The sequence below is a fragment of the Phacochoerus africanus genome, chromosome 15 (genome assembly GCF_016906955.1).
Source record: "Phacochoerus africanus isolate WHEZ1 chromosome 15, ROS_Pafr_v1, whole genome shotgun sequence".
NCBI lineage: Eukaryota > Metazoa > Chordata > Mammalia > Artiodactyla > Suidae > Phacochoerus > Phacochoerus africanus.
The window spans coordinates 26,558,284-26,584,655 of NC_062558.1; the positions used below are offsets into that span (position 1 = coordinate 26,558,284).

Genomic DNA, 26,372 nt, shown 5'->3' on the forward strand with positions numbered 1-26,372 from the left:
GGCAATAAAAAAAGGTCAGTAGCAACAATCTTCTTTGCTACACATCATCTCTTGGGATATATATATATATTTTTTCCACATACATATATACACATAGGTACACACATACATATGTGTATGTATATGGGAAATATATGCATATATCTCTATGCAAACATACATGTATTTCCCATATACATATATGCACCAAGGTACACACATACATGTACATACGTATACACATAGATACACACATATGTATGTGGGGAATATATGCATATATCTCTATACAAACACACATGTATTTGTATACACTCACATATTTGATTTAAGTATACAATTCAGTGGCGTTCACTATATTCGCAGCGTTGCACGATCTTCACCACTCTCTAATTCCAGAAAGTTTTCACCCCTCCAAAAAAAAATCCCATACCTGTTAGCAAACATTCCCCATCTGTCTCACTAGGTCCTTCAACCATTACTCTATTCTACGTCTCTATGGAATTTCCTTTCCCAGATATTTCCTAGACATTGGTTGGTCCACCATATTGTCTTTTGTGCCTGGCTTCTTCCACTCAGCACCATGTTTTGAAGGTTCAGACATGTGGTAGCCTGTATCAATACTTCATGGCTACATACTGTTCTACTGTATGAATATCTCACCGTTTGCTTATTCGTGTATCTGTTGATGGATGTTTGGGTTGTTTCTATGTTTTGGCTATTATGAATAATGGTTCTGTCAACATTTGTGTCCATTCTGTGTGCAATTAAGCATAAATCGGCTCCATCGTGAAGCCTCACAATTGGTTTCAGTCTATGAGGGAAGAAAGGTCCAGTGGATCCCACCATCCACCCACCAGTGGTCTCCAGAGACCCCCACACTCTGCCCTGGGCTGCCTAGGAAGAGGGTGTGTCTCCAAAGGGTGAACCTCCCGAAATCTTTGTGGAGTTGGTGAGAGCCAGGCTCTGACCTCCACCTGGATCCCCTGGTCAGACACTGAGGGGCTAGAAATGAGTCCCACTACACATCTCATCCTGCTTGGAAAAATAATCCTTCTCTCAACACACCTGCCTGGAAAAAGCTTCTTCCTTTAGCACCTCTCCTTCAAAGCTTCTTCCCTTCCTCCACCCTTCATCCCTTTTGTTTATTTATCAGAAAGATGCTAGCAACATACAGCGGCTAAAAAGTGTACTTAACATTGCAATGATCTGATTGGGGAAATTATTAACAATAACGACTGTGCATATATCCAGCAGTCAGACCAAAACAGAACTGACTCAGCAGGTCCCATATCCAACAGCCAGGAAAGAACAGAATGCCACCCCTGTGCCCCAGCTGAGGGCCCCTCACTGCTCCCTTATTTGGGGATCCTGCCTCTGCAAAGCCAGGGCTACTAAAGGCTGGATACCTGGCATAGCCTCAACTCCCTTCTACTCCTTTTTCATTCTTCTGGGAGGACTACTGCCTTACTCCACCATTTTTTACTTAAAAAGGAAAAATTAGGAGTTCCTATTGTGGCTCAGTGGGTTAAGAATGTGACAGTGCCTCTGTGAAGATGTGGGTTTGATCCCTGGCTTCACTCACTGGGTTAAGGATCCGGCATTGCCACAAGCTGCAATGTAGGTGGCAGATGCAGCTCAGATCCCTAGTTGTGTGGCTGTGGTGTAGGCCAGCAGCTGCAGCTCCAATTCAATCCCCCTAGCCTGGGAACTTCCCTATCCTGTAGGTGGGGTCAGAAAAAGAAAAGGAAAAAGGAAAAATCATCTCTTAGGATTTATACTCTGAAGTTTCCATGATCAGTCCTGACGGACAAACCTTATCCAGAAAAGGGCAAAGCAGCCATGCACATGGCTGCTCTATGGTCAGTTATTCTTGAGAACAGGAGATGGAGAGATTTTTATTTTTGCTTTTGGGGGGGGGTGGCGGGCTGAAGAGACAGCTACCTTGGAGGGAAGGTTGGGTCAGCTGACAGGACGTGGGGTAACTACCTAGGGTTGACAGAAAGCCAGAGACACAGGAATCCAAGGGGGTGATGCTAAGAGTCTTGTTTTCTCTCTTCCTCTATCACCTCTGAAATTTTTTGGATCCTTTGATATTTTTTTATGACCATACCCAAGGCATATGGAAGTTCCCAGGCCAGGGAATGAATCCGCGCCACAGCTACAACCTGTGCTACAGCTTCGGCAATGCCAGATCTTTAACCCACCGCACTGGGGAACAAACCCGTACATCTGCAGTGACCCCTGCAATCAGATCCTTAATCGTTCAGTGTGCCACAGTGGAAACTCCTGGACCCTGCAATTTTTTTCTGGGGTGGGGTAGTTAGGGCTGCACCCACAGCATATGGAAGCTCCCAGGCTAGGGGTGGAATTGGAGCTGCAGCTGCTGACCTATGCCACAGCCACAGCAACGTGGGATCCTTAACCCACTGGCCAAGGCCAGGGATAGAACCTGCATCCTCATGGATACTAGTCGGGCTCTTAACCTGCTGAGCCACAACAGGAACTCCGATCCTTCAGTTTTTAACTGATTATATTGAAGGGACACTTAGCTCTTAGTGGGGAAGTGACAGAATGAAAAAATGTACTCTCAGAAACGAAACCAAGAGGAGACAATTCAGTAGTTTTTGACCAAAAGAACGCCTAGGAATGAGCCAGATCATTTTTTCATTTCCCACCAAATCTCCACATAGACTATCCAGATGGCACATCAAAGATATAGACCAGTGGTTGTCAATTGGGGTGATTCTGTCCCTCGTGGGCAATGTCTGGAGATGATGTAGTTGTCACAATTGGAGAGAAGGGGCATCTAGTGACGTTTGGCGTGTGGAGGCCAGGGTGTGGCTGAACATCCCTGCATGCACAGGACAGCCCCAGAGCAAAGAAGGACCCGGCCCCAAATGCCCACCTTTCCAAGGCTTGGAAACCCTGGGGTGCACGCACCCGGTCTGTATGCGTGTCATCTTGCATTATGAGCCGCAAGATTGGATGGTTTGCCAGGGATAAATCCATGGCAGCAGCATAATGTAATCGGGGAGGGAGGAAAGACTCTTTATGAGTCTCTTCCATCCCTCATTCCATCACTGAGTGGCTGGGTTCTAAATTAGTTACACCTGGAGGAGAACATTTCCCCTCCCTTTTGGTGAATTACGGATTTCAATTAAGCCAGCTTCGTTTTAAATTGGAGGGGACGAGTGAGCCACTGCCTTGGCTTCTTTGGGGATCGATTTTAGCTGCTTCCTGATTAAGACCAGAGGTTCTGTGGCCTCCCCAACTTTTCCTTCAAGGACCCACAAGGTCAAGAGCCATCTACTTGGATACCTGCAACTTGAGATAATGTGCAATGTGGGTCCAACACAGGGAGCCATTCTGCAAACTCACTAAGACCAGGCATTGAGGAAGAACTGCCGGCCTCAGCATCCTGGGTCTTCAGGCACATGGCGATCTTATTTTCAGGACCGATGACCGCCCCCCCCCCGTCAATATTATTTTGAAAACCCTCAGAACAGGGAATAATGATTATGCTTGCTCTAAAGAATCTCTTATTTTTTATTTTAATTTTAATTTTTTTTTTTAATGGCTGTGCCAGCAGCATATGGACATTTCTGGACAAGGGATTGAAGCTGATCCACAGCTTTGACCCACACAGCAACACGGGATTCTTTAACCCATGGAGCTGGGCTGGGTATCCAACCTGCGCATCCCCAGCAACCTGAGCCCCTGCAGAAAGATCCTTAAACCACAGCGCCACAGTGGGAACTCTGCTGTAAGGAAGATTGATGTTATTTTAAGAAGCTTCAGTTAGTAAGTCATAAAGGAAAATGACAATGAAAAGGAAAGTTCTTGGTATAAATTTGACATTAGGTATTTGGTTTTGCATTAATTCAATAAATGTTTACTGGTCCTTCACTACACGCTCAGCCATATGCCAGTGGACAAGGGGCTGGTGCCCGTGGAACTGACCTACTCACAAGGGTTTGTAAAACATAGCTTTTTTTTCCCTTTAGGTTGATCATTATTTTATTTTATTTTCCAAAATAGGCTTCTCAAGTAATGGGATATCCACAGGAAACAAAGATTCAACCTCACGTGTTGACTTTTGAGTCCCAGGAACTAATCTGATCATAAAGCAGGGGTCACCTCTGAACTCAATGCATATGCTACATGCAGGGAAATGCAGGCTGCTTGCTCAAGCCTGTGGAAGAGAGTATCATTTGTGAAAACAATAATGTAAAAGTTTAGGCTGAGTTTCTTTTCTAAAATTTGTTTTATTAAATTATAGTTGACTTGCAATGTTGTGTCAATTTCTGCTGTAGTTTTCTTTTAGTTTTCTTCATTAAAGTATAGTTGATTTAGGCTAAGTTTCCATATATGCTCTTGGCCCTATAAAAATTCCCAAGAAGTTTTGGGCTATCTGCAAGTATCATAACTTTGTCTGAAAAGCCATCTACCAAGGAGATGATGGCAACTGTCCTAGGATTTCACAGTCAAGACGGGTCTTGCAAGGTCCCTTTATAAATTCCCCTTGAATTTCTCAGCTGGGTTCCAGGGATAGGCCAGATGGATTTCTGCTATGATGGAACCTACAGCCATTGGTGGAGGCAGCTGGATAAATTTGGGTTTCCATAAGCTGCTGCTCCTTTTTTTTTTTTTAGGGCTGCACGTGCAGCACATGGAAGTTCCCAGGCTAGGGGTCAAAGCAGAGCTGCAGCCAGCAGCCTACGCCACAGCCACAGCAACACAGGATCCTACACCGCAGCTCATGGCAAAGCTGGATCCTTTACCCCACTGAGCGAGGACAGAGATCAAACTCGAATCCCCATGGATACTAGTCAGGTTCATTACAGCTGAGCCACAATGGGAATTCCCATGAGCTGCTGCTCTTACTAAAGAGAAACAGTGGTGTCTCCCAAACTTGAGTGAGCCTCATGCTAAAGTCACTGTTTTGCCACATCTGTATACATCTTTTTGTCTTTACTTACTGAATTTTTTAGAATAGTTAATTAAAATTATTAATTTAATGATAAGTTAAATTAGGGCCATACTTACAGCATATAGAAGTTCCCAGGCTAGGGGTCACATAGGGGCTGCAGCCAGCAGCCTACACACCACAGCCACAGCAACACAGGATCTGAGCCTCATCGCGACCTATGACACAGCTTGTGGCAATGCAAGATCCTTAACCCACTAAGCAAGGCCAGGCATCAAACCTGCATCCTCATGGATACTAGCTGAGTTTTCAACCCACTGAGCCACAATGGGAACTGCTAAAATGAAACCTATCTGGAAAGAGAACAAGTACTTTACCCGCAGTCTTCCCATCCCAGTCATGGCAGCTGCGTCTTACGTTCAACATCTTGGAGTCATTCTTGACTCTGATTCTCTCCCCATCTCTCTCCCCAGGACTTTGATCCGTGGTTGGAAAGATCAGGAAGGCAGTAATAAGGCTGCTGCCCTTCCCGGCATCAAGCAGTATCCAACCCAGAACCATGTCATTGTTATTATCCTCTGGGCTCCAAGAGCTCTTGTCATTATAAAACAATTTTTTGGCTCTTTAAACAAAATTGTGGCAAAGTGAGAATCAATACAGCTTTCAGGACAAACTGGGTGTCTGTTGTTTTATGCAAAGCACGACGTCCTTTTTCTGCTAAAATAAAATTCAATGCTTATTGAAGTTTTGATGGATGTTTAAAAACAACCCTGTTAGTAATAGCCAACATTGATAAAAACACTTTTACATGCCAGATACTGCTATAAGCACCTTACAAATAAATACTAGCTCCCTGAATCCTCCCATCCCTATGGCGTTAGGTATCAGAATCACATTGGATTTTGGAAGTTAAGGCATGTAGAGAGGAGAGGATTTGCCTTTGGTCATAAAGTCAGGAAGCGGAAGAGACAGGACCAGAATTGAGGCCCGTTGGTTGCAGGACCTGTGTTCTCCCCCATCACAGTCATCTTTGTGATGAAAAACAGAACATAGCTTCTCCCCTCCAATGTGTCTTGTCTGAGTGCCCCACCTGCAGCGGAAGGCCCTGTATCTTAGACACGGGGACCCATTGGTTCACTCATACTCACCCCTAGTGGATGGCAGAGCCTGCTTTTCTTTAAAAAAAAAATTAATTAATCTTTTTAGGGTTGCACCCATGGCATATGGACGTTCCCAGGCTAGGGGCTGAATCAGAGCTACAACTGCTGGCCTATGTCACAGCCACAGTAATGCAGGATCCAAGCCGCATTTGTGACCTTCACCACAGCTCACGGCAACGCTGGATCCTTAACCCACCGAGCGAGGCCAGGGTCAAACTTTGCATCCTCACAGATACTAGCTGGGTTCATTACTGCTGAGCCACAATGGGAACTCCTCTTTTTTATTTTTATTTTATGGCTACATACTGAAGTTCCTAGGTTAGGGACTGAATCTGAGCCACAGCTGTGACCCTTATGCAGCAAGTGTCACAACACTGTATTTTTCAAACCACTGTGCCAGGCCAGGGATCAAACCCACACCTCCGCAGCAATCTGAGCCACTGAAATCAGATTCTTAACCCACTGTACCATGGAGAGAACTCTAAGCCTGCCTTTCTAAAGAGGGAGGCAAGGCATAGGGTAAGGACAAACGGGAAGATACTTACGACTCTGGAATTTTAAACCTTATTAACAGTGCTATTGGTTCCCTGCCTCTGTCCTTCCTCTCCATAGCCCAGGCTAGATATACTTATTTTTCAATAGAATGACAGGAAACCAAGGTGCCCAGGGATTTAGTGGAAATAGAACTCAAACCTTGCAGATCGGTATCTTTCCCCATCCATGGCAGGAGGATGCAAACCTGGATCCTTTTATCTAAATATCTCCTATCCTGGCCCAAAGTTGTAAGGTTGACACTTTCATTAAAACACGGAAGTTGGAGTTCCCATCATGGCTCAGCAGTAATGAACCCAACATAGTATCCATGAGGATGTGGGATTGATCCCCGGCCTTGCTCAGCGGGTTAAGGATCTGGTGTTGCCGTGAGCTGTGGTGTAGGTCACCAGCGCAGCTCGGATCCCGTGTTGCTGTGGCTATGGTATAGGCTGGCAGCTACAGCTCAGATTCAGCCCAAAGCCTGGGAACTTGCATATGCTGTAGGTGTGGCCTTAAAACGATTTAAAACAAAACAAAACACAGAACTTATCCTTCCCTCACCCCAAAGGCAGCAGATGCCAGGCTGCCCACTGAGGCTGACAAGGTAACTGAGGGGAATTCTCTATTTGGCACATTTTCTATCTTGTAGAAGATACAGCATCGCTTAGCATTGCTGAAAGTGATGCCATAAACCCTTGATCATATCCCCAAGCCCCTGGCAAAGAAGGACCTGGTGAAATTAGTCCACTTAACAATGGAAAGAAAAATTTATAAGAATGATGACTAGAAAGACACTTCAGAAGAGAATTATTTAAATCCAAAGGACCAAAAATTACCTGGAGAAACTTATGAAAATCTTTGGATGCATTTTGTAAAAAAAATCCCAACCGTTTAAAAAAAGGACCATTCTTATACAATAAAAGTTAAACCAAAAAAAAATATGCTATAACATGCTATCATTCTATTTGGCAAATATTTTCCCCAAGCAATTCAAGCAACATGCGATTAATTTTTTTTTATTTGACAAAGAACCAAGAGAGCTGCAATTACAACCTAAGTCCTTCTTAACCAGAAAAAAATTGATTTTCATCATCTTTATCTTTTAAACAAATCTTAAGCAAACATTTTTTTCATTATTATGTATGAAATCCTGGGCCACATTTTAAGAGGATTTGCTATAAGTGGCTTTTCCCCCAATATTAATTATCCTCAGATAACAGGCGCCCCTGAACTAAACTTTAGATCACCATGTATAGCGACAGAGCAGGGCCATGACAACTTTGGTGTCATCTGCTGAACCAAGAGTGATAATGGTAGGTGGGTTATTCTGTGGGTTATTTTATTTTAGTTATTTTTTTATTTTTATTTTTTGGCTGCATCCATGGCATGTGAAAGTTCTGGGGCCAGGAATCAAACCCAAGCCACAGCAGTGACAACACTGAATCTTTAACTGCTAGACCATCAAGGAACTCCCATTCTGGGATTGTTTTAATGTAGCTTTTTTTTTCCTTTTTTTTTTTTTTAAAGATATGGAATGACTCTACTGAAAAATTTTCTGTTTGGGCAGATTCCTTGTTTCATTTGCTAAAATGTGCTCACAAACTGGCATTCTCCCAGCTGCTAAATGGCAATATTTAACCCCACCAAATTAAAAAATACATATATTATATTTTCACATTTACACCCAGAGTGAGAAAGCTGATGATGCCTATGTCTTTTCTTGGGTCCTCTGAACATGGACTTTCAGTCGTGCAACTATGTAGTATCTGCATAGCTAAACAATTTAAACCAAAATCATCATCATCACCATCACCACCATCATGACATCCCTCTCCAAATTTAATGGCAGTCCAAGGTCAAAAGAGAGATCATTGAGTCTTATTTTTGGGGGGTACAATTCCAGCCCTCTTTCCCCTATACCCTAACATACAGTGTAAAGGGAGCAGTGGAAAGCACCTGATCAGGTGCAGAATTTGGCTTCTACCCTGAAGCAGGAGGGTCCCAGTAGGTGGTGAAAATGAATGCCTCTCCAAGAGGCACCCCAAACTTCCCGTTAAGTCTCACCACAGGCACGGTGAGCACCTACCTCAAAATGAAGAAGTCCACGGTGGAGTTGTTGGCCACGGTGACATAGGCGGTGACCACGTCTCCCTGCTTGACTGGCCTGGAGGGCAGCCAGATGGCCACGTTGCCATCCAGACGCAACTCGCTGAGCTGAGCGCTGTCTTGGGTGCGATAGAGATGGACAGCGCCGATCCTTTGCAGGTGGGCTGTGCTTTCCTCCAGTCCCTCCTTTCCCGGGCGGATGGCATTGCCCTTCCGGATGTCGCCCCCGGCACAGTCTCCGCGCTCGTCGCCCAGCTGCACGGTGTAGTAGAGCTCCACAGGGCTGCCCTCGGCGGGCTCCGGCGACTTCTTCCTCCCGGCCACCACCGTCGGGGGGCTGAACCAGCTGGCCAGGAGCTCCAGCTGCGCCACGCACAGCCCCAGGGCCCCCTGCAGCCGGCAGCTGCCCCGCACTTCCCGGGTCTCCCGGAAAGCAAACACTCGCAGGCAGGGCAGCCTCTGCGCCTGCGCGGGGCCGGGGTCGTCCCAGTCCCTGCCCACCACGTGGAACAGCACCTGCACCCGCGGCCGGCTCAGGTACACCTTGTCCCGCAGGATGTGCGCCTTCAGTTTCCAGTGGAGACTAAACTTGTCGGTCGGACCTAAAAAGTTTGATGTAGACATCAAGTCCAGGGGCACGACCTTTTCCACCGAAAAGGGCCCATAGCTGGCATTTAAGATGGGGGACCGCCTGGCTTTGTAAGGGTAGAAGGACGCGACTCGGGAGTGCAGGCTGGAGTTGCGCGTCAAGTCCTGATTGGTCTCCTTCAGGAAGAAGGCGGTCTCTGCTCTGAGCACGTGGTAAGTCACCGGCAGATAAGGTGGCAGCGAGGAAAACCTCTGGATGTTGTCTGTGATGCCTCCTCGGCCCTCTATCACTGCAGGAAAGGAAAAAAAAAAAAAAAAAGACAAAGATGGGGTTATCACTGGGCTCCCTAAAATTCATTTAGAAATGGCAGGTAATTGACAAGTAATTTAAATAGAGGGGTAAACATTCTGAAGTCCACTTGGCTAGAATTTTCAGGTTCCTTCTTAAATGACTACATGCTCAGAAAATTATATATATACTTACAACGGGTTAAAACCTATGAAATGGAGACTTTTGTACGTTAAGAATTGCTGAATGGTGGCAATGTCATGGAGTCCGACCTAATAGAAAGCTGGAACGTTACCTGTGAATGTAAATTGGGTATATATATATTTTTTGAAATATTGTTGGTTTATAATGTTTTGTTAGTTTTGGTTCTACAGCAAAGTGTTTCAGTTCTATAGACATATATATGTGTATAGATATATATACACACACACATATATATGTACACATATGCATGTATTTATGTATATATGGCATTTAATATATACACACATGCATATATTATATGATACATATTAAATGTCATATATGTAGATATATGTAATACACTTACATAGTCTTTTTCAGAATCTTTATAGATTATTACAAGATATTGAGTGTAGTTCCCTGTGCTATACAGTAGGTCCTTGTTGGTTATCTATTTTATACATAGTACGATGCATATTTTAATCCCAAACTCCTAATTTATCCCTTCTTCCACCCCCCCTTTCCCTTTCGGGAACCATAAGTTTGTTTTCTGTGAATCTGATTCTGTTTTGCAAATAAGTTCATTTGTATCATTCTTTAAGATTCCACATATAAGTGATATATGACATTTGTCTTTCTCTTTCTTCACATAGTATGATAATGTCTAGGTCCATCCATCTTGCTGCTAATGGCACTGTATCATTCTTTTTTATGGCTGAGTAGTATTCCATTGTATATTATACCACATCTTCTTTATTCATTCATCTGTCCATGGCCACTTAGGTTGCATCCATGTTTTGGCTATTGTAAATAGTACTGCTATGAACATTGGGGTGCATGTATCTTTTTGAATTAAAGTTTTATCCATGCCCAGGTGTGGGGCTGCTGAGTCATATGGTAGCTCTATTTTTAGCTTTTTTTTTTTTAAGCCTGCACCTGTGGCACATGGAAGTTCCCAGGCTAAGGGTCGAATCGGAACTACAGCTGCAGGCCAATGCCACAGCCACAGCAATGCCGGGTCCAAGCCGCATCTACAACCTACACCACAGCTTGCAGCAATACTGGATCCTTAACCCACTGAGCGAGGCCAAGAATCCAACCCGCATCCTCATGGAGACCATGTTGGGTTTTTAACCCACTGAGCCACAATGGGAGCTCCTGTTTTCAGGTTTTTAGGAACCTCCATGCTATTCTCCATAGTGGCTGCTCCAATTTACAAGTGGGTGTGTCTATTAATAACTTGCATGAGTTTAAAACATATTTAATGACACTGGAACCTGAACAGAAAAAACAGACCAGTGGAATAGAATAGTTCATAAATAAGCCCATGTGCATCTAGAAATTCAGTAAGTGATAAATGTGGCACCGCAAATCATAAGGCAAAACAGACTGTTGAATTAATGATACTAGGACAACTGGCCAGCCATTTGGCAAAAACATACAATTACATCCATACTCACACCATACACAAGAATAAACTTCAAATGAATCAGTGATCTAGATGTAAGAAAATGAAAATTTGTCAGTACTAAATGAAAAAGTGAGCGATTTCCTCTATAACCTGGGTATAGGGAGAGCTCTCCAGTTAACTACTCAAACTCTACATGCAATTTAAAAATGATAAATGTGCCTATGTGAAAATTTAAAAAATCTTTCACATAGCCAAAAATATCATAAACTGGGTCAAAAGAAAAACAGCAAACCAGGAGACATTGCAAACTGCTCACTTTCAATGTTCAACTCAGCCTGCAGATGAATAACCATTTTGCCCATGGTATTTTAAAAGATCTCAATGAATGCAGACCTTCTTAAAATTTTTTTTAATTTTTAATTTTTAAAAATTAAAGTATAGTTGATTTACAATGTTGGGCCAATTTCCACTACACAGCAAAGTGACCCAGCCATATATATAAACCTTCCCTTTCCTATACTATCGTCCATCATGGTCCATCCCAAGAGACTGGACATAGGGAACTGTTTTGAAAAACTGGGACACATCTGGCTTTCCAGTTTCTATTAACCTGGTTTTCTCCCCACCTGGCAGAAGCAACAATAAGAGAAGATGCCCAGCAGGTCACCTTGCTCAATGAAATTTCCTGCTGGACCCTCAGGTGCATTTGTTTGCAAGCACTGACAAGCATCTTCAGCCAGGTAAGTCAGTGTACACTGGAGGTTCAACTCGGAGCCAGGCAAGAACAGCACATAACCCCCCACTTCCTGGCTTTGTCCGTCTCCAGCATCAATAGCAGTCCAACCAGCAGCCTCCCTGCTGATTGAAGTTTGTGTCTAAAGCCTCCCCTTGGGTTTATACTTACACTGCTGGGGCTCCATTAAGCACTCACTACTCACCCAGAAGTTACAGGGCTCCAGCTGCTAACTTGGCAAAGCCTAGGAAACCCATGGCCTTGCCCCTGTATTTCAAAACCAGACCAGAAAGCCCAAGTAAGTCCCCATTCATATATACATAGAGAGAGAAAAAGGACAGGCATGCTCTTTCCTCTCTCTCTCTCTCTCTCTCTCTCCTCTGATGTTCTAATCTCCCCTTCTGTCCTTGATTCTAACAGCTGCCAGAACAGCCCATCCAGCATATGGGGCGGCCCCCATGCTTCTCTCCTCTGGAAGTTCCTCTTCTCGGCAGGGACACTGGCGGGCAGATCAAAGCTGCCTTTGGTGCTGTAGCCAAATGCACGTGGGTTGTCAAGATGGCTTTTCAAAGAAATAGCCATCTCCCCTGTTCTTCGCCCAGAGGCGCTATTCCGAGGTCAGCAGTAACACAGGTCCTTTGCCCCCCTCTCTCTTGAGGGATGTTTCAGAGCCTTCTGTTTTAACTCATTCATTTCAGGAGCAGGTTAAAATACTCTCAAAACGCCCTGCACAATATTCCAGAAAAGGTCCTGGCTTTCTGTCTTTAAAGAAAATCACTGACTACTTAAGCAACTTGTAGAACTATGTAAAAACCAATGGACTAATTGCTACTGCTGATGCTTTTATTCATCCCTCTCCAAAAAAGCTTTTAAACCTTGAGGCGTAGAGATTTAGACACTCATTTGTTTGGAAAAGGTAGGGGGCCAAGGGCTCTCTGAAGGAACAGAGCGAGGATTCTAAGGACATCTGTGCAGGGTGTATTCCACACCAGGGAAGCTTGTCAGAGAGCCTTCTCACCATTCTTCACTCTGCACATAGAAATTCCTTTTTTTCTAATTTTTGTGTCTTTTTACTTAAAAAAAAAAAAAAACCCTCAGAAAAAGAACCTTTTACTTTTAAGCAAATGCTGAGTTTATTTTCGATGAAATAAAGCTGGAGTGGGCTCGCTGCCTTGTTGTCTCCTCTCTTAGGATTCTTCCATTATTTAAGGCCCTCTTTATTCTTCCCATGGAACAAAAAGTGCCCATCTCATGCCTTCCTGATCAACCTAGTTCTGAAGTTCTCCAGTTCATGAGAGATTTAACTTGAGCTGAGAAGAGACAGACCTTGTAAAAAGAAGGGAGTAGGGTCTAGTCTAGCTGTTAAGGACATGAAGTTGGGCCATAGAGATCTCAGAGTAATCTACTCAATAGCCATGTGATTTGGGGCCAGTTTTTACCTCCTTGGACCATTTCAGTTTCCACAGATGGATGGATGGGTAGATGGATGAATCTGGCTGGATAAATGTCTGGATGGATGGATGGTTGGAGGGGTCAAGATTGGGTGGATAAATGGATGGATGGATGGTTGGATGGGTCAGGATTGGGTGGCTGGCTGGCTGGATAAATGGACAGATGGCTGGATAAATGGATAGATGGATGGATAGTTGGATAAACACTCGATGGTTGGGTCACTGGTTGGGTGGGTTGGATGGACAGATGGATGGATGGATAGATGGATGAATCAATAGATGGATGGATGGGAGGATGTATATATAAGTAGATGAACAGATGGATAGACTTATTTAGGGTATAATAGTGCCTGTTTTAGACCAATGACAAAATAGCTCCCATTCTTCTCCAGTCTTTTGTGCACGACTTGACAATTTTCCCTTCAATATTAAGAGTCTATTGCCCAACTCCCTGAATCCAGGTTGGCCGTGGATTTTCTGTGGTTAATGGAATATGGCAGAAGTGGCCATGTACCTATTCCAAGCCCAGGTCTCAAGAGGCACTGCACTAACTCTCTTTTGAGCTTCTGCAAGAACTGGAGGATGACTGATTCTAGGGTGGGGAGACAGCAGGGTTATCCCAGCTGAGGTCATCCTAGATCAGCCAACCCCCAGACAGGTGAGAGAGCCCAGCCAAAATTAGCCAAGCCCAGCCAAGATCAGTAGCTGCTAGACTCATGAGAAATTACAAGTGAACTAAATTCACTAAATTACAAGCCCCTAAATTTGGGGGGGAGGGTTTAAGGCAACAATACCTGATGGGGGAGCTATTAAATATCAAGAAATTATCAAGAATAAGAAACTAAAGATACAGGGATACCATGACACTTTCTTCTTGGTAGGATGAGAGTAATTCAGACATGTGAAAGGGGAGTCACTTTCTCATTGGTGAGGCTCAAGTGGTTTCCCACCTCGTAGGTGTACCTCCAACTCCCAACCTCGTGAACCCTCATAAGGACGTCCACAAGGAGGCTTGCAAGGCCCATCTGCACCCTCGCACACTGTGACCCCCTGTACATCTCCCAAGCTCATCTCACATTTCAGGGAGCCCTGATCTAGTGGTTGAGGGAGGCAGAGGTGATCACCAGGCTTTGTGGTATTTCTCTCCTGATGCTCTATCTGCTGGCTGCAAGGAGACCATCCCGTGGTTGCCGTGACCCAGTGAAGCCCAGCCAGGTGTGCACCCTCTCACCCTGGTTCATCTGCTCACCACGGCCTCTCCCAGGAAGATGGGACTCTTGATCAATTTTCCTTGATTTGAAGCAGTACTGCTGGGAAAGTCTGAAGCTGGTTTCCCAAGGCCTTGGAGAGGGGAAGAGCAGTGGACAGCTGCATCTTTCCAGCCGGTCTCGTGGCTGACAGCACGTTCATCGGCCGTCTCTCTTCCTGTTTATCCATTTTCTTTATCTGCACTTGCCTGTCAGGGTTGGGGATATTGTGTCCTCCATCAGCTGTTCATCAGACAACTCTACCGCCAAGCTGCTGCTGGAAATTGAGTTCTTGAGATTCTGAGATAGTGAGCGCAGGAGATGTCCCTGCCACTTAGCACCCAGACAGAATAATACCAGATGGCAGGGAGTGGGGGCGGGGAGACAACCCTTAAGCCAACATCACCCACCACCCCCATCATGAGGCTGGCTGGGGGATGCGTTGACCACAATGGATTCTTCAGAGTTGGTGCTCTCTGAGCTGTGACATCGAGGAGGGGTGGATGAGTGGAGTAGGGGATGGGTTCCAGGAGGGGGGCAATGAGAGCGAGGATCAGAGGAGGAAAAGCTCAGGACCCGGGTGTATGAGAGTGGAAAGTCAGTCCAGGAAGGGGGGCTGGGGCCTGCTCTTGCTCAAATGGGGTAAATGATGGCTGCTTATAAGATACCGTGGTGAAAATGCTAAATCCCACTACCCTTGGCAATCAAATAAGATAAAACCCCAAACTCCTGGAATAACCAAATGCACAAGGGGTGCTGTTTTGGGGGTTGCAGAGGCCTTCACTAAAGGATACCCGTGGTTCTCAACCAAGGGTGACTTTGCATGCTGGAGGAGCCTGGTAATGTCTATGAGAGACATTTTCGATTTTCCACAACTAGAGGGGAGGGCGTGCTACTGTCACCAGGGTGGGGGGAGAGGCAAGACCAGTGATGCCTTGAACATCCTACAATGCACATGACAGTATCACCCACACCCCCGCCAAGAAACGTTCAGTCCAAAATGCCAGCAGTGCCAAGGAGGAGAAACCCCGATCTAACTTGATTCCAAGCAGGTGCTCAGGGGTTTATCAACATGCCAACAAGACAGAGGAAGGATTTACAGCAAACCCTCTCCAGCCCAGCAAGAGAAATGTTTCCTGGTGTTTTAAGAGCAGCCCTGAAGCCAGACCAGATCCAAACACGAATCCTTGTCCCCAATGCATAAGCTAACTTTTTTTTTTTTTGCAAATACCTTAAACTTTAAATTTCAGAATCGTCATCTCTATAGTGGGAATCATGTCAAAACCAACCCACTCGGGGCAAGAAGCAAAGCACCCGGTGCTAAGAACACGCCTAACCATCAGGAGAAGCGGCTGTTCCTCTTTTCATCATTATCACTGTGATGAGTACTTCAATGCTGTAGATAAGTTACTGTAGAAAGGTTTTCAGGCTACCGAAATGTGGGAAAAAAAGTGACAACCATATTTTGTTAAAAAAAAAAAAAATTGGATGACAGCCAGGAGAGGAAAGTGATCTGAAATCAAGCGAGGTGGACTTTTTTTATAACTTCAATGGCCTGTCTCAGACATCTCCAGTTTACCCGTACACTATCAGCAACCTGCCAAACAGAACCCTGCTTTTCCCCACATGCCTCAAGGAAAACCCTGATGGGATTTGCCTTCCAAGTCACTGCAGCTTACTTGAAACACAAGCTGGCCTGAGTGCTTTGAGGGTTTTTTCCTCTCCCCCTCTCCCGCCCCCTATTTGTGATTTATAAACATTCCCCAGACACAGAATGTCTCTCTCTGCTAAATATGGTGCCCTGTTACTTTTTTTCGTGAAACAAAAGGCACCTTGATAGATGGATTATTTGATTTCAATGCCTCCTCTGAACAACACCCCCCCCAATATCATCTGCTGAAATTACAGAGTGTGGTTTGCAATTTCGCAAGAGTGAAACTCGCCTCTAAAAGAGCAGGTATTTATGTTCCCCTAGGGGGCCCTGGGAGTAACACAGGCCTGCCCCCACCCAGATCCCCCCACCCCAGTCCTGCTTTTCTCTGGGAAAAGTCTGTAATCACACAGGGATTCCTCAATAAGGCCCCTGGAAGTGGAGCAAAGAAGTCATTCCTTTCAAAGACAAATTCTCTAAAACACCCAAATCATAGACTTTATCAGCTTGAGAATGGGGCTTTGCATAGGCACAAAGGAAAATATTTATGAGGACCTGTTCTACATCTAAAAGGCAATCTTTCAACGGCCCTGCTTTTTGGCAAATGGCTTGGTCTTGGCTAATGGCTCTCCTGGAGGCCATGAGCCTGATCTCTTTCCATCCATCCCTGCAACATGGCTTGGACCCCAAGTCCACCAGGGGCTCTGATTGGCACCAGACAGCTCCTCCGTGAGAAGATGTATGTATTAATTTCCTATCGTCGCTATAACAAATTACCATAAGCTTACTGGTGTAAAACAACCACCCAAAATATTTGTTTACAGTTTTGGAGGTCAGAAGTCTAACAGGAAGGGGTCGGCAGGGTGGCAATCCGTTCGGAGGCTTCAGGGGAGAACCCCTTTGCTTGCCTTTTCCATGTTCTAGAGGCCACCTGCATTCCTTGGCTTCTGGCCCCTTCTTCCATCCTCCAAGTTTGCAGCTTCCTTCTGACCTCCTACCTCCCTCTGATAAGGACCTTGGTGATTACATCAGTCCATGTAGATGACCCAAGATCATCTCCACATCTCAAAATCTTTCACTGGGAGTTCCTGTGGTGGCTCAGCAGGTTACGGACCCAACTATTATCCATGAAGATGCAAGTTTGATCCCTGGCCTCACTCAGTGGGTTAAGGATCCAGCGTTGCCATGCACTGTGGTGTGGGTCACAGACACAGCTCGGATCCCACGTTGCTGTGGCTGCAGTGTAGGCCTGCAGCTGTAGCTCTGTTTTGACCCCGAGCCTGGGAACTTCCAAGTGCCATGGGTGCAGCCCTAAAAGCCAAAAAATAAAAATAAAATAAAATAAAATCTTTCACTGAATCACATCCACAAAGTCGCTTTGCCAGGAAAGGTCACAGACTCTGACAACTGAGAAATAGACGTCTTTGTGGGGGCAGGGGGAACATTATTCAGCCAACCACAGATGGCATCAGGAGTATTCTGGAGGCGCAGCTGGTTATCACAGTGACTGGCATTTAGAGAGTGGGGTCCGGCTCTGCTAAATGTTCTGCAAGGCCCAAGATGGTCCCAGGCAACAAAGAGTTGCTCACGTCCTATATGACTTCTGACTGTCCTTCTGGATATCCACAAAGGCGAGAACCCTATTAAGTCTACTCAAGCCAAGAACCTACTTCAAACACCCGCCCCTGAAAACTGAGGGAGGAGCAACAGCATACTACATTGTGCATTTTCCAGTATTGCAACTCCCGGGGTGAAGACTGTGCTTTTAATGACGCTTTACTAAAAAGCTGTTTATCCTTTTGGAAAATTACAGCAGCAATGCCCAATCTGTTTATGAACTCCAAGTTGCCCAAACATTGCTATACTTGACTGCATTTGTGGTAGACATACCCATGCTGACTCTTTTTTTTTTTTTTTTTTTTGCCACATCTGCAGCATATGGAAGTTCCCAGGCCAGAGGTCGAATTGGAGCTGCAGCTGCCAGCCTACGCCACAGCTACGGGAAGACCAGATCCAAGCTGCATCTGCGACTTATACAGCAGCTTTTGGTAATGCCGGATCCTTAACCCACTGAGCAAGGCCAGAGACTAAACCCACATCCTCACAGAGACAACACTGGGTCCTTAACCGGCTGAGGCACAATGGGCTCCTACACTGATTTGTTTTTAATTACATATACAGGTAGGTTACAAGATTATGAATTTAATTTGATGATGTATAAAGCTAACGGTTGAGAACCACTGGTCTAATCCAGGGGGTGGCACTTTTTTTCTCCTTAAAAGGCCACACAATGAACACCTTAGGCTTTGCAGACTGAGAGGTAAAATCAATCAGTCTGCAGACTGAGAGGTAGGTACTTAGGTAACTATTTAAAATGTAACCATTCTTAAATTTTTCCATTATTGTGACTTAGCCTATGATCCACACAAACACAGGTGGTGGGCTGAATTTGGCCAGTGGTCCAACGTTTGCCAATCCCTGGTTTCAACAAAACAGGGTAATTCCAGATCTGTTTCCAGTAACTGGTTCAGTTATGCACAGGCTTAAACAAGTGAATTAAATGTTTCACATCTACAACATTCTATTGCTACTTCTATATGCCCTACAACATGCTCACCATAAAAAAATGGCTTCTATCCATCATCACACGGTCAATCCCCTTTACCCATTTCACCCTCCCCCGTCCCGTCACCTCTTCAGTAACCACCACCCCGTTCTCTGTATCTAGGTGTTGTATGTTTCTGTTGTTCACTTATTTTGTTTTTTTGTTAATTGGTTTGTTGGTCAGTACTGGTGGGACTATAAATTGGTGCAGCTGCTATGAAAGAGGATGGAGATTCCTCAAAAAATAAAGAATAGAACTGCTGTATGACCCAGCTTATCACACTCCTGGGTATTTATGCAAAGAATATAAAAACACTCATTTGAAAAGGTATCTGCACCCCAGTGTTCATTGTGGCTTTATTTACAACAGCCAAGATATGGAGACAACCTAAGTGACCATCATAGAGAGTGAATATGTGATAGCTATCTATCTATACAGATAGATATTGATGTCTATATAGGTATCTATCAGTATAGATAGATACAATGGAATACTACCCAACCATAAAAAGATGGAATCTTGTCATTGGAGACAACATGGATGGATCTCTTTTTTTTTTTTTTTTTTGTCTTTTGTCTTGTTGTTGTTGTTGTTGCTATTTCTTGGGCCGCTCCCGCGGCACATGGAGGTTCCCAGGCTAGGGGTTGAATCGGAGCTGTAGCCACCAGCCTACGCCAGAGCCACAGCAACGCGGGATCTGAGCCGCGTCTGCAACCTACACCACAGCTCACGGCAACGCCGGATCGTTAACCCACTGAGCAAGGGCAGGGACCGAACCCGCAACCTCATGGTTCCTAGTCGGATTCGTTAACCACTGCGCCACGACGGGAACTCCTCATGGATGGATCTTGAGAGTATTACCCTGAGTGAAATAAGTCAGATGAAGAAAGACAAATGATTTCACTCACATGGAGACACTTTGATGGTCATGGTTATGGTTGGGGTGGGAGACTGCTACCACCATCTAGTGGACGGAGGCCAGGGATGCTGCTCAATAACCTCCATGGCCAGGACTGCCCCACAACTCAGAATCACCTAGACCCAAAGGATAACAGTGCTGAGGTTGGCGAACCATGTCCTTCACCAGGACACGGTTAAATGTTCTTTGAATTTAAGAATGGTTACATTTTTAATAGTAACCCAGGAGCCATGAGGTTTGCTGGTTCTCCCAGGAGAGAAGTCCTTACCCCTGAGAGAACCACGGAAGCAAACATCTCTCTTCCCAGAGGCAAGAGACCAGGTCACCCTGTAAATACCATCATCCATCCTGAAACGGAGTGAAATCCCGAGATAAAGCCAACGATGGGGGGGTGGGGGTGGGGCACGGTGCTGGGGTCCTCTGTCTTGACAACAGGGGAGGGGGAATACCCATACCCTGAATCTTGCCTCCCCACTGCCCTCTCCCTTATGGGAACCCATGTGACCATGGGGCAAAGGGGTTTCCTCTAACTTTGAGCCAAAAGCTTCTACAATGGTACACCTTGCCTGCATCCACTGAGGTTATTTGGCTTCACAAGTCATTGAAAGAAAGGATCAGCACACTTTCTGTCCAGACTCAGAGAGTAAATATTTTAGGCTTTCTGGGCTGAATGGATTCTATTGCAACTACTCAGCTCTGCTGTTTTATCAAGAAGGCAGCAGAGGAGTTCCCTGGCAGTGCAGGGGTTAAGATCTGGGTTATCAATGCAGAGTCTTGGGTCACAGCTGCTGCACAGGTTTGATCCCCAGCCTGGGAACTTCCACATGCCATGGGCAAGGCCAAAGTAAGAAAAAAAGAAAAAGGAAAAAGAAGGCAGCCAGAGACCAACATAAAGATGGTTGTGCCCATGTTCCAATAAAACTTTATCTATGGGAGTTCCTGTTGTGGCTCAGCAGGTGAAGAACCTGACTAGAGTTCATGAGGATGTGGGTTCGACCCCTGGCCTCACTCAGTGGATTAAGGACCCCATGTTGCCAAAAGCTCCAATTTGACCCCTAGCCTGGGAACTTCCAAATGCCGCAGATGCAGCCCTAAAAAGAAAAAAAATTTATTTATGGACACTGAAATCTGAATTTCATAGGCTGATCATGTCAGAAACACGATTCTCTTATAAAATATGTTTTTTTTCCCAATCATTTTAAAAATTCAGGGTATTCTTAGTTCACAGGCCATCCAATGCAGTGGTGCCAGTGTTTGCTGACCTCTGACATAGACCAAGCCTTTCTAAGAGTCCTGTTTCACACAGGTGAGGGCTTTCTTGGTGTTTTCTTCAGGCTCCTTTACCATCTGACCAATATACCAGGTTTATTCATCAATCCAAACTGTAAACATGGCTCTTACTACGCCTCCAAAGCAGTTTGGAAATGGATGCAGGAAAAAAAAAAAAAAAAAGATCAGATTCAAACATCAGGAGGGATTTAGAGTTGCATAATATAAGCATTTACAGCAGAATTTAAATAACTGCATTTGATGTTCATATAGCATATGGTTTGGGGCTGTTTTGCTGTGTCTATTCAAAGAGAGAAGCATCTATTTATCACAGATGGTGGTATTATTTATGATGGAACCTTACATTAATCCTGAGAGTCTCAATTATCTCAATTCATGTAAATAAAAGGGAACTGCATTCCTGTTCTTTAAGACAGTTTTTCCCCCTCAAAAATAAAGAGCGTATTTTTAATATAGTCCACATATTTTCTTTCCCACTAATTACAGATAATTAAAAAAAAAAAACCTTCCATAACCCATTGAGTCATCCTCACCACCCCCCCAAACACACACACATGAGTCTCATTTTTGCCTGGTTGTTAGCATCTGTAGTTTTGTTTGGTTACACCAGTATTTAGGATGATTATATTAATGAGAAGTCTTAGGCTCCAAAGTAGAAAATGCTTTCCTGATGGTTGAGTAAACAAAAAAGAGGAAAGAATTCATCAGGAGATGAAAGCGTTTTCTCTTTCATTATATATAGTCTTCAACTCTTCCTCTTGTGAAAAGGGGACATTTAAACCAAGTCTTCCGCAAAGGATGGAGAATTGATAGGGGAGAATTGTGAACACTCGAGGGGGAGAAATAATGCCCTAGAGAGGAGGTAAAATCTCAGCCTCATGAAACCCGCGTGATCAATAGGGGAGGATGAAAATAGCAACACGGACCACAACAGCCAGTAGGTCCAGGTACTGTGTCTCGTATATCAAGTCCTCTAATCTTTCCACAACCTTATATGTCAAGTACCCTTAGGATCCCATTTTATACCAAAGGGGACGGAGGTTCAGAGAGGTTCTATAACTTACCCAGTGTCACCCAGCTAAGAAAACTAGAAGCACGGGCTCCCCTTTATGCAGTCCTGCTGCAAGACGTATGCTTTATTAAAGTTCACATCTTACTTCCGACTGCGTTTTTCCTAGAGAGAGCGAGCCAGCTTGGTGAAAATAATGATGGGAGGACTATTATCAACTAACACTGTGCTGATCTAGAGACTGGCCAGAGCACCAGTGTGTGTTCCTAGATAGTGACCTGTCCCCCCACCCTGTCCCAGGCAGGGTCAGAGTGATCACTATACTGGACACATCAGATCACACTCTTCTCTGACCAAAAAAACCCCATCCTACTCCCCGGGGTCTATGAACATGTTGATGGGAGCAGAGAGATTCAGGCAGCAGATGGAATGAAGGTTAATAATCAGCTGACACTGGGACACAGAAGACGCTCCCGTGTCACCACAGGGGCCTCACAAGTGGCAGACAGAGGAATGCGAGGAGGGTCAAATTCAAGTCTTATGAGAAGGTCCCAACTTGTCTTGCTGGCTTCAAAGATGGGGAAGGGGCCACAAGCCAAGGGGTCTGTACAGCCTCTGGAAGCCAGAAAAGGTGAGCAAAGGGATTAGTCCTTGGAGCCTCCAGGAAGAACATAGACCTGCTGACCCCTTGATTTTGGCCCCATGAGACTCACCTTGGACTTCTGGCCTCCAGATCTCTGAGATCATACATTTGTGATTGATTGATTGATTTGTTTGTTTGTTTGTTTTAAATATCCACTACATTAATGTTTTAATGCAAAATTAAGAGGCCAATCTTGGAGTCCCTGCTGTGGCTCAGTGATATAAGAACCTGACTAGTATCCATGAGGATGGGGGTTCGATTCCTGGGCCTCACTCAGTGGGTTAAGGAGCTGGTGTTGCCATAAGCTGCAACACAGATAGCAGACGTGACTGGGATCTGGCATTGCTGTGGCTGTGGTGTAGGCTGGCAGCTGCAGCTCCGATTTGCCCTCTACCCTGGGACCTTCCACATGCCACAGGTGCAGCCTTAAAAAAAAAAAAAAAAGTACCTATTGAATGAATGACAGAGTGAATGAATGAGTGAGTATCCTGTGAAACACAGGTGGTCAATTCCTAAGCACCCTGAACTAATGTCCCTGCCCCTCCAGCATCTCTGGCCTTTGTCTCCTCCAGGACTTTCAAGGCAGGCTCAGGTAGCCCGAGAGCCTGACAAATCCTCCTGGCTGCCTGCAAGGACTTTTTTTTTTAAGAGCTGCCTCCTGTGAATTTAGTATCTGGTATGTGTTTAGGCAGCTGCCACTGTTTCCCTCAAGCTACGTGTGAAGCCAACAGTCTGTTCAAAAGTGGAAACGACCATCCCAGCTATGGCATCAAAACCAGGGCAACTGAAACAAACAACAGAAAACAGAAGGGGGGTAGGGGGAGCATCTTTTCATCGGGGGGAGGGATCGGGGGAGGGCACCGGCTCAGTCTACTTGGAGGATGATGAAACCTCCTTCCTGGACGGCCCACAAAGCAGCCTTGCTGGCAGTAATCATGAGGCCAGCAGGACATCCGAACCTTGGCTGTCCCACCAGCACCATATGCTTCACTGCCGGAGAGGCAGGTCTGCGCCAAGGAGCTCAGACCCAGAGGGACCTTCTGTAGCAAAAGGCTCTCAGACTGAGGCCATGATGGACCTCAGATCTGAAGGAGTTTATATTCCGTTTTACAAACAAGGCTTGAGCATGAAAGAACCTGACTCCAGAGCATCCTAGACTGTGGGTAAGACAGACAGTCAAGGAATAGGATGGACCAGTGCTGGCCAGAGACAGCCAGGAAGACTTCTTGGAGGAAGCACATCAGGTGCAAGTGATATTCCAACTGCTTTACACAAAAGGGAATCTATATGCTCCTGCAGTACAAAGCTGCCTGGCTTGAGGCACTGAAGGTTCAAGGTGTATAGACAATGTCACTGGGAAGCTGTTAATCGTGGAAATCTGAAAATGGCTGGTTCAAACACATTAGGGACTTTCTTATTCTTACCAATAAAAAGTCCTGAGAAACTTCTTGTAATGGGCAACCTCTCAGCAGCATCACTATAAAACAGTTCCTGATTTCCCCCCAATACACACACACTGCCAGGAGATGACGGATCACAGAAACCCTCAGCCTGTGACACTGAACAAACTCCCTCTTTTGAAATATCCCCATTCTTTTCTCTGGACCCCTTCAACCAACCAAGGACCAGTGATGGAAAGAGGAAGGGAGAGATGACAAAAGAAAGGAAAGGTGGGTTGCCAGGTCTTTGAAATTAGAGAGAGTACGTAACAATTTAGATTCTTAAATGTAGATGTGTGTATACATATATATATATATATATATATATATATATATATATATATGCGTGTGTGTGTGTGTACGACTGGGTCACTATGCTGTACAGCAGAAATTGGCACAACATTGCAAATCAATTGTAATTTCTAAAAAAAACTGAAAAAATTTAGATTCTTAGTTTCATTTGAAAAATTGGAATTTGGGGTGATACCAAGCTGGCCGGCCAGCCTGGCAGGTATTGGCTGCAGCCGAGAAAGATCTGCCCCCTTCGGTCTCTAGGTTACCAAGACCCCCACCTGGCTGGTTCCTGTATCTCTGGGTGGGTAACCAGAAGGGCATTCTCTCTCCACCCTCAGCTCACCCAGCCCAGAGGAGGAAAGCTAACCCAGCCTAGCTTTCCCAACAAAATGAGTCCTGGACACAGATGCTTGGCCATAGCCCAGGCTCTTTGAAGTGGAGAAAACATCTGGTGTTCAGAAGACTTGGCTTCCTCAGCAGGAAGGACCACAGAGGAGGAGCCCAGCCATGGACAGGGGACACGACTAAGCAGAGCCACCAGAGGGCGTGCTTGGCGGGGGTCGGCGCCCAGGTGAGGCCAAGGCCAGGGAGGTCTGTGGCCACTTACAGCCCATCCAGGAGCAAGCAGCAGCCATCCAGCCAGCCATCAACCTCACCCAGCCAGGACTCCCAGTTCTCCAGCTCTGCAACATCCAGCCTCCAGCAGCCCCCAGAGCTCTCCCCCCACAGTGCCGGCTGGGCATGCCTTTCAAGTTTTTTGTTGTTGTTGTTGTTGTTGTTTTGTTTTTGTCTTTTTAGGGCTGCACCCATGGCATATGGAGGTTCCCAGGCAAGGGGTCTAATCAGAACTGTAGCCGCTGGCCTACCCCACAGCCACAGCAATGCCAGATCTGAGCCACGTCTGCGAACTGCACCACAGCTCACGACAATGCTGGATCCTCAACCCACTGAATGAGGCCGGGGATTGAACCTGCAACCTCATAGTTCCTAGTCAGGTTCATTTCCGTTGCGCCACGATGGGAATTCCTCTCGTTAAGTTTGAATTGTGAAACAAAAGCAATCTGGCGATTTAGAATTGCTGGAGCCATGCACAGAACTCAGGAAACTCCAATGCTAAGGGGCAAAGGGCTAGGTTAGTTGTCTCCAAGTCAAGATGCACAGTTTCTCCAGCTGAGTGATGCTAGGCGGCTGGTTGGCCAGAGGAACCTATATTTCCTTGTGCAGAAGCCCTATGTCTAGAAGGACAGCAGAGACAAAGTTCACCAGTGAGACAGAGATCAAGCCCCCGAGCTGGGTCAGAGCAGCCAGACACCCTTATTGGTCCTTCATGGGACACTGCAGAGGGTGGGATACCACACAACTCACTGTGCTTCTGTGTTTTGCAATCACATCTTCATTCATTCATTCATTCAATAAATATAAATTGTTCAAATACTATGCATCTGTGGACTGTGGAGTGTGCACCATGATGACAGTGACAATGAAGAACAGGGAAAGCCTGGTGTGATGAGTACCAGCAGGGAAGAGAGACATGGAAAGAAAGAGAGAGACACAGAGTGAGAGATGCAGACACTGCCACAAGGGCAGAGGGAGCCAGGTAAAGATCCATCCCAGGCCCTGAGGTCTCAGCTGCATCCCTCACTAGTGTGCAACCCTCAGGCCAAGGACCCCACCTTTCTTTCCCACCATGTCCTCATCTATAACAATACTATGCAAGACAATAGTAACGATACCTGCCTAACAGGGTTAATTGTAAACGAGACAGAAGAATTAACACTGTGGGTTAGATTTGGAGCAATCACAGCCCAGAGTAAGCACGATGAAGTGTTTTCTGCTATATTGTTTTTATTATTATTCTACAGCTGACCTTTGAATAACTGGGGGGCTAGGGGCGCCGATTCTGCCCAGCTG

The 26,372-nt window shown here is 45.4% G+C and overlaps 1 protein-coding gene across 1 annotated transcript in view; it reads right to left on the reverse strand.

Moving 5' to 3' along the window:
* Positions 1 to 26,372, reverse strand: part of TMEM132C (transmembrane protein 132C) — a 399,704-nt gene that overhangs the window by 258,423 nt on the left and 114,909 nt on the right. The window contains exon 2 of the mRNA XM_047761948.1: positions 8,690 to 9,587. Coding sequence (XP_047617904.1) covers positions 8,690 to 9,587 — 898 coding nt within the window. The remainder of the gene's footprint in view (positions 1 to 8,689; positions 9,588 to 26,372) is intronic.